This window comes from Panthera uncia, chromosome C2 (genome assembly GCF_023721935.1).
Source record: "Panthera uncia isolate 11264 chromosome C2, Puncia_PCG_1.0, whole genome shotgun sequence".
Taxonomy (NCBI): domain Eukaryota; kingdom Metazoa; phylum Chordata; class Mammalia; order Carnivora; family Felidae; genus Panthera; species Panthera uncia.
Window position 1 is genome coordinate 13,273,464 of NC_064810.1, and position 9,129 is coordinate 13,282,592.

The following is a 9,129-nucleotide window of genomic DNA, read 5'->3' on the forward strand; positions in this document are numbered from 1 at the left end:
TTCTTTTCTTTTCTTTTCTTTTCTTTTCTTTTCTTTTCTTTTCTTTTTAAATACATTTGAAGTGTTGCTAAGAACGGGAGGAAATTGCCTACCCCGCCTTCTCTTTGGCAGGTGCACATTGAGAGCATGAAACGTGAAGAGCTATTGGGGCCCATCATGGCCAGAACCTTCCTGACACTTGTTGCCTTTTTTACTGTCCCCCTTTTGGGGAATCCCTTTCATCTTCCTTCCCATGGGGCTGAGGTCCCTCCAGACCAGCATGGGGTGTTCCAGCCTCACTAGTTGTCTGGGTGTGGGTGTGGGGGGGGTGTGGGTGTGTGTCTGTGGTGGTGGTGGGGGGGTCCGGTCCAGGCTGAAGCAGATCACCCTCACGCACCCGCTTCCTTCTCTTCCTGCAGGTAGGATCTCACAGGCTTTCAATTTATGAGGACTGGGACCCCTTCCGGTTTCGGCACATGATCCCCACCGAAGCTCTGCAGGTTCGAGCTTTGGCAAGTGCAGGTAAACACGGGAATGTGCCGGGTGCACGTTTCCAACGTGTGTATGAATGGTTGGTCTGAATCCTTTCTTTGGCATAACCTCTGTAACCTTCCTTTTTCTTCTATATTTATCTCTTTTTCCTCAGTCTCTCTACTGCCTCTTGTGTTCCCAGCCATGTATGAAATATTTGAATGAATGAATGCATGCATGAACTAAGCGAATGGATGGAATGTTTTCAATATTGTTTCAAGGAGTTCTAGTCAATCCTGTTATATGTATTAATATTATAGTGCCTAATATCTGAGTAGCAGTGAGTCTTGTACTTCTGGACAGAATCCTTGAGACTGTGAGCAGATTAAAGCCCACAGAAAATCACTCACTAGCTTTTTAACCAGGGGGGCCCGTAAAGACCACCAAAAGCACAAAATAACGCCATTAAAGCCCATCCCACTTGGACAACAGGTGCAGTTGTCTGGTAGTGAAGGGAGGCCATGGAAGGGACCTCTGCAATGCACAGTAGATCCGTATTTCTGTATCCTCTTCTGGCATCTGATGTGAGCATTAAGTTCTTGGTGCCCAGTGCGTGTTCCTCATCCTTCCCTGTTCCCACGTGTCACCTCCATAAGTAATAAAATTGGCTCTGATCCTCATAAAATCAAGTCCCATGTCGTGCGGTTTTAGTGAACCTTCAATTACTCGCTGAAAATAAACCAGAGCTTCTTCCCTCACTGTTGTGATCTCTTGTAGAAACACTCAAATGCAGAAACCCCATAGGACACATGTATTTGGGATGATCATTTGCCTTAAGGTTTCTTCCCAACCTTGAGGCAGAGCAATTTACTCTGGTGCCTTTTTACTTTATTTGATTTGCGAGAACCTGGAAGTTATCAGCTGGAGTAGCATTCCGAGGATGGGGCACTTAAACACTCTTCTTGTCTAATTTTGTAATCGTAGGTTGCAGATCATCTAGTTCGTATGTTGTGCCTGTTTTATAAATGGGAAAGCTTGTGTCCGTGGCCAACTGTTGGCTTCTCGGCCAGATATTTTGCCTTCGCGGAGGACCACGTACACAAAGAATTTAAATTGTGGCAACAAAGCCGTCTTTGTGATGTGCTGTTCATTCTCACTCTTTCATGCTTTCATTCAAAGCATGTTTAAGATAATCAAGATAAAAGCTTTTTTTTTTAAGTGAGTTAGAAAGATGAGTCGACTTGTTTCTCGTCATGAGATCCATTCCAGTGGCTCTGAGAAACCAGAATGTGCAATTGCTCGATTTTTATCTTCGTTTGGGAAGACTCGTGAACATTTTTGCAGATGAGCCCTGGTTGGGCTTAAATCGTGTGGGCACAATGAGGGTTTGTGACCGGGGCTCTCGGTACCACGCTGGGTAAGGCTGAGACCTCGCGAGGTGCAGCCTTTGCTGATTGCAGTAATTGTCCTTTCCACAAACACTATTTCTGACTTCAAAGACCATGGTATGCCGACGTTGCAAAGCTTAGAAATGACTTCAAAGTACAACTGTCCCCACCTCTGGGCATCCCATTTTTGCTTCCCTCAGAGTGGGCACCCTGGGGGTGCTGAGAAAGAGGAGGAGGCCCATCTGTTTCCAGGACCTGCTTGGCCAGGACACGGGCCTGGCCACTCACAGGGAAGGCTCTTCTCAGGGACACGAGGACCTGCCTCTGGGTAGCACTGGCCTGCTGCACTCTGCACTGGCATCTTGGGTTCTGTCTAGTCCAACCATTGCCAAAAGAACTACTCACTTAATGGAAATAGTTCGGCCAAACAGGCAGTGCAGCTAAAGGGGTAGTTCTGTAATCAATATGATTGACTGATTGCCCTTTTAGACCATCTAGCAGGAGATTGTAGCAACTGGAAAATTTCCAAGCATTTCTTTTTCTTAACACCCATTAAGCTCTCACTTTGTCTCTCTGAGCTGACAGGATGGTGGTGAAGGACCTTTGGTCTTATGAGGCTCTGCGCTATTTAATCTTACGCCAGGGCGTAGAACATGCTTTTGTAAAAATGCAAACGTATCTCTTTGGAACATACGCTAATCCCTCCTTGTTTTAATTTATGTAGATGCGGAAGCAAATGCCGTGTGTGAAATTGTCCATGTAAAGTCTGAGTCTGAAGGGAGGCCGGAGAGGATCTTCCACCTGTGCTGCAGGTGAGCCTGGGGCCGTGAGACTGTGCAGCCCAGAGGGAAGGGACGTGACTGCTCGATGTCCCCTCAACCCCCTCGGGGCTCTGCACATCTGCCTGTGCGTCCCTAGACGCCACGTGCTTTTTCTTGCGCAACAAATAACACTGATCCGACAAATTAAACTGATCTTATCAGAACATAGACGATGATCTCACTAACCTAATTTCTTTTTATTTACTTATATACTTATTTTAAGTTTGTTTGGAGAGAGAGCAAGCAAGTGGGGGAGGGACAGAAGGAGAGGGAGAGAGAGAGAGAGAATCTCAGAAAGGTGCTGTGCTGTCACTGCAGAGCCTGACTCGGGGCTCCAGCTCATCACCATGAGATCATGACCTGAGCCGAAACCTACAGTTGGACGCTTCACCGACTGAGCCACCCAGACGCCGCACCCTCCCCACCCCCCACCACATGCATTATTTCATTTAGCCAGACTGAGGTTCCATTATTCCATTTTACCTATGGGGAGCCAAGGCTCACGGAGGCTACTTTGCCTAAAATATTACAGAAATGAACACTGAGTTCAAACTCGGGTACTATCTGCGTAGGCTAACCTGTTTGTGGTTTTGTTGGCAAAGTCCATGGACTTTGGTGAGCCCGCCCCTAGAGATGCTGTATTCATTCATTAATACGGAAGACTGAGTGCCACTTACTTGGGTAGAAATACCGACGACCTAATTAGAAAAATTACTCTTACCTAGGAGGAAGGTTTTTATTGTGGGAATTAGGGCTTGGGAAGATTTTTTAGTTCTTTTCAAGGTTGCTTTAATATTGACTTGTCGTGGGGCACCTGGGTGGCTCAGTCGGTTAAGCGTCCCACTTCAGCTCAGGTCATGATCTTTACGGTTTGTGGGTTCGAGCTCCGTGTCGGGCTTTGTGCTGACAGCTCAGAGCCTGGAGCCTGCTTTGGATTCTGTGTCTCTCTCTCTGTCGTCCCCCCCCCCCCCCACCTTATGCTCTGTTTCTCTCTCAAAAATAAATAACATTTTAAAAAGTCTTTAAAAAAATATCAACTTGTTGAAATATGTCATGGGAGTAGCTGATATTTAACATAAGGCCAACTCTAGAGGAAACTAAGGTCATTGGGATGTCTGTCTTTGGGTGCTCTGCAGAGCTGAGAATCCTGTGGTTCATTTGCCTGTAAAAAAACCATTTTGGAACGAAAGGCCTTAAGTGTCAAAAGCAGAATCTGGCAACTTCTTGGTGCAGGATCAGTGTATTCATCAATCTATTCGTCAATGGGCTGTCTGTCCCACATTAGCTGCGGGAGATGAGTCACAAAGCATAAAGGGAAAGAAGTGTGTGTTCTCTATCTCCAGCAATGAAAACATGGCTCAGCGCAGAAATTGGAGTTGTGGCCTCTTTAACCTTTGGTCCTCAGGGATATTTGTTGGGCTGCCCCCGATAACATTAGAAGATCCCCATGTGTTAAGTACTTTTTCCCCCTAACGCGTGTAAATCTTCTTTCTTTTCATAGCTCTCCAGAGAGCCGGAAAGATTTCCTGAAGGCTGTGCATTCAATCCTGCGTGATAAGCACAGAAGACAGCTCCTCAAAACTGAAAGCCTTCCCTCATCCCAGCAATATGTACCTTTTGGAGGAAAAAGATTGTGTGCGCTCAAAGGGGCCAGGCCAGCCATGAGCAGGGCAGGTACTGTGGGGATTCAGACGTTCAAGATCCCCGTCACCCCCACTCCACTGTAGAACTCCAGTGAGCTTGACCTTTCTGTTGAGCAAGAATTAGATGTGGCCTTGTGGGGGCTAACACTGGAGTACAGCTCTTCCCTGGTGTCAGGTTCCTTGCCCTTGCCTCCTTCCCGGCAGCTCCCTGGGGATCGCCCTTCATTTACTCATCTTGCCCTCCCTCCAGCTTCCCTTTGCCACCCTCCTCCTTTTGGCTGGGGACGCCTCTGTCATTCGCCAAGCTAGCAAGTGAGCGCGTTCCCTTTCTGGAGGGGCTCTCTCAGCCTGCTTGTGGAATGAGAGTCGCTGCTTTGCATGACAGCCGGCTTTGTCTAGCAAAAAGCAGTGTGTCCTGTCTCAGCAAGGTCACAGCCTGCCATTCTGAAAACATGGTGGCTCTGTAATCTGAAAACACAGCGATGCCTCTTCTCAGTCAGGACGCCATGTTTGATAGACCAGGTGACACATAAGCTGTTTACCCTTGCCTCGTGCCTGCAACTTTATTTTTAGCTCCAGTGTTAGTTTGGGGAAGCCTTGAGCTGCTATTTGGTAAAGAGGAAACTAGAGTTTAAATGGTCCCAGAGTAAATATTCTTTTAGGAGTGGAATCATCACCTTGGAGCAGTGAGGAAGGAAGACCTACACTACCATCTATAAATAGCAGTAAAATATATCTAGGAAGAAAGGTATTTTCATAACATAGGTGTTAGTGACATCAAGATAGTCACACTTTTATCCCTCCTTTCTTAAGAGGTAGCCCTGAATTTTGCAGGGAATTGTCCAGTAAAAGAGGCTTCCTTGGCATTTGCCGAGAAGGTTCTGACCTTTGTCCGGGTCACCTTTCTGCCTATTCACAATTGTGTCGAAGAGGCATAGATAGAATTGTGAATGGTTGGAGGTTTTCGTAGTCCTAGCCTACATAGCTTGACGTGGGGGTATTATGTTCTTGAGGCACCTTACATTTAACTAATGTTGGGGGTTAGTTAAATCGAACCTACTCTCCAATCAGTTGATAAATGTCTGTTGAAAACCTAGCGCAGTGAACATCTCGTGTTCTGTCGGGTTCTCCAGGTGTCTTGAGAATCTGACATACCTTTGTATCCACAATTTCTCGCGGAGTCCTCATGTGAAGAAAACTTTGCAGATCCCTTTATACCTCACAGTAGAGCACTTTTCCTGAGAATTGTCTCGCCTAACCTTTTTACTTGCCAGGGAATGTTTAAATTCGGATTGCGAATACGCGTGCCAGCCTCAGGAAATGTGCTTGTCATTGGCTAGGTTTCAGTTGTTAATCAATGAACCTAAATTCAGAGCTGCATTTACCTTAAAACTAAGCAATTTTAGTCTGTAGGACACTCAGAAGTTTTCCTGCTAAGACCCCTTTGGAGCGAAAACGAATGCAGAGTTACACCATCATGAAAACCAAGAGAAACCCTCAATGTCAGCCTGTTGGCTTTGGCTGATTGGAAGTTGTCTGCCCGATGGCTCATAGTTAGCTGAAGAAAGTTTTGGCCATTCTGCAAACTCCTCAGTATCATCATCAGCATCTTCACGTTAGACGATTTAAAGATGATGCTTGAGCGGCTCAGCCAGCACCAGTTTGTCACAAGTCTTAACAATGAATTGGGAATACTCAAGTCAGAAATGGTCTCCCTGAACCCTGTATAGCCGTCCAGGTTCTTAAGTATCCTTTTAACAAAGGATAAATACTCATGCTTCATTGCGCATTGTCATAAATACCCAGGTAGTTTATTTCTCTGTTCTGATTGAAAAGGACAGTAAAGCCAAGTGTCTTGCCTCAGTACTCAGTCTGAAAGTACTTTATGTCTGCCAAAGGCCCAATTAAAATGAAAGAATTGTACACATACAGAACCTACCATCCATTCTATGATTGGGGTTTGTTTTTGTTTTGTATTTTCCTTATCCCGTATCTGTCCTTCTATCATCCATCAACGCATCGTATTTTTGACACATTTCAAAAATACGCATGTTAACACACTTTACCCCTGAATACTTGAGCATTGGCAAAAATATTTCCAGTAGCCCAATTTTGAATTGAGGTGGTTCTAATATGGCGATTGGAGGCAGCCAGATTCCACTATGGTGGGATTGGGATAAAACTGAACAGGAAGTTTTGCTTTTTCCCACTGGGGTAAAAGTAGTGCCTTTTTTTTTTTCTCTTTTTTTCCATTTTTCCTGGAAACCTTTATTCGATTCCCCTCCTTGATCAAGAGCGATGTCCGTTTGTTCCATTTTCAGCTGGTAGAACGATAGAAACCTAGGGATCTGAGCCAGAGGATGGCCAGAATGGGAGCCAAGTGAGGGCGTCATCCGACCCACTGCCCGTATACCTGCTGTGTTTGGAGTCATGGCTATGTTTGGCAGTACTTGGGAATAGCTATCGTACTTCTTACACCGAAAACAGTTTAATGGTTTTAGGGCTTAGGTGCCGGGAACGCGGCTCCTAATGGGGGTTTAGGCTCTTCCCCTCCACTGGGAACCCCATGTTGCATTTCACCTTCTCGTGTCTAACGCCACAGCCCCTTGACTAGCAGGGACCAGGCAGTGGCGTCCCTTGTGTATGTGTCTTTTGTGTGTGAGCGTGTGGTGGGAGTGTTCGTTTGCTTGATTGAGTGGCGTCTTGTGTGTTTTGAAAAACTTTGGCTTCCTAGAGGGCTGTGGGGTAAACAAACGAATTCAAAGATCTGTTTGTTCGTAATGGTGAGTCCCTTTATATGGCGCTTCGAGGATCAATGGCATGGGTGTCATATATGACTTCTTTCTCATTCCACTCGGGCACCGGTATTTTAATTGATCTGTAGGAGAGTAATCGGTGACACACAGAATGTCGTCAGGAGGGACTAAAGCTCACATTTGCTCAGCCTCACAGTTCACGTGGGGCTTTGTCAGAAAGCGGGCAGGGCCGTGACTAGAGACTTGGTGTCTCTGAGAGCCACTCTCCTGTAGGCTCTGTGTGAGGGACGCCGTGCCCTTACTTCACTGCAGATCCTCCAGAAATGTGACATTTGGTTTCCCAGAGAGCAGTATAACTTGGACCCAAACTTCTGCCTCCTTGATGTGTGATTTCTACGAAGCCCGTGGAACCCTAAAAGCACCCCCTACCCTTACCAGAGACCCATCCCAGCTACATGACCCTGGGACAGCCCCTGGGGATCCCCAGAGCACTGCACCATGGGACATCGTCAGGGCTGAGGGCACTAACTAATCCCAGGGTCAGAGGTCAACTGGGTGCAGCACAGGGTAGAGAAATGGATTGTTTCAGAGGGAGGTGAATCCCCTTTTCCCCATAACCGACAGCCCCCTGTGTCCCTCTGTTCCCCCTGCCCTTCGGTCCGTTGCTATGACATCCTCCAAGTCCAGACATCTGTGTGAAATAAAGACTCTAAGGCAGACTGGTGAAATCTGGACTTTAAGCCCCGAACGACATCAAATAAATACCATTTAGCGTTTCTTTTTCTTTTCTTTGCTGTCTGGATTTTCATCGCATGTAAAGCATGTGGGGGTTTTCTTTTTATATTTTTGTGTGTGTGTGCAGTGTCCGCCCCAAGCAAGTCTCTTGGCAGAAGGAGGCGGCGACTGGCTCGAAACAGGTTTACCATTGACTCTGATGCCATCTCGGCCAGCAGCCCGGAGAAAGAGTCCCAGCAGCCCCCCGGTGGCGGGGACACTGACCGATGGGTAGAGGAACAGTTCGATCTTGCTCAGTACGAGGAGCAAGACGACATCAAGGAGACAGACATCCTCAGTGACGATGATGAGTTCTGTGAGTCCGTGAAGGGCGCCGCGGTGGACACAGACCTGCCCGAGCAGCTTCAGGCTGCGTCCATCAGTCAGCGGGAGAGAGGCCGCAAAAGCCTGGATAGTCACGCGTCCCGCATGACGCAGCTCAAGAAGCAAGCCGCCCTGTCGGGCATCAATGGAGGCCTGGAGGGCCCGAGCGAGGAAGTCATCTGGGTTAGGCGCGAAGACTTTGCCCCCTCCAGGAAACTGAACACTGAGATCTGACTGTCACTTTCCCCCTAAAGAGTGTGTGTAGATACTCCCCACCCCCCCCGCCCTGCCCTCCCCCTGCTCCCTCCTGTCCCCTCAAGGAGGAGAATGTCCCCGTAGGTGGCACTCTTGCACACACACACACACACACACACACACACACACACACACACGGTTTTGGCGGCTTGACTTTGTGCTGAAGCCACGTCGCCACCCAACTTCGTCATCTCTCACGACATCAGAAAGAATTGTCCAGAATCCCAAATAAGCTCGAGTTCCATCTTCTGTACACGTTCCTAAGGGCTCTTATCCTCAACTAATCAGGGCCAGAAAAATTCAAAAATAAAACAAAAAAAAGAAAGATTCTGTAGCCCTGGAAAAAGAATCACCCCAGGTGTTTTAAGTATGTTACGACAGATTAGTTGAAGGGACAGCACAAAAACTAACAATAATAAAAGTCGCTCTATCTGAAATCAGTCCAGGAGCCATCTCTCAGTTGGGGGAACCACGTTCAAACACAAAACACAACAAAGCAACTGTACCGTCTACAATGTTCTTACTCCTTCCCCTCTTAAATGTCTGAGAATATGTGTATTTTAAGAATGTGTGAGGAGACGGTGGAGATGTATGTTTTGATGAGTTGTTTTTTGGGGTTTTTTTTTGTTGGTTTTTTGTTTGTTTGTTTGTTTGTTTGTTTTCTTCTCTCTCTTCTGTTTTGGTCCATGGCTGGTCTTACTCAGTGTCCGTGTTCGGA

The 9,129-nt window shown here is 46.9% G+C and overlaps 1 protein-coding gene across 6 annotated transcripts in view; it reads left to right on the top strand.

Moving 5' to 3' along the window:
* TIAM1 (TIAM Rac1 associated GEF 1) overlaps nt 1–8,516 on the top strand; it is a 202,932-nt gene extending 194,416 nt beyond the window's left edge. For all 6 annotated transcript variants that reach the window (XM_049627937.1, XM_049627939.1, XM_049627941.1 and 3 more), the window contains 4 exons: nt 399–501; nt 2,563–2,650; nt 4,161–4,333; nt 7,921–8,516. In XM_049627937.1, the coding sequence (XP_049483894.1) occupies nt 399–501; nt 2,563–2,650; nt 4,161–4,333; nt 7,921–8,390 (834 nt within the window). In that variant the 3' untranslated portion in view covers nt 8,391–8,516. The remainder of the gene's footprint in view (nt 1–398; nt 502–2,562; nt 2,651–4,160; nt 4,334–7,920) is intronic.
* Nucleotides 8,517–9,129: the final 613 nt, after the last annotated feature.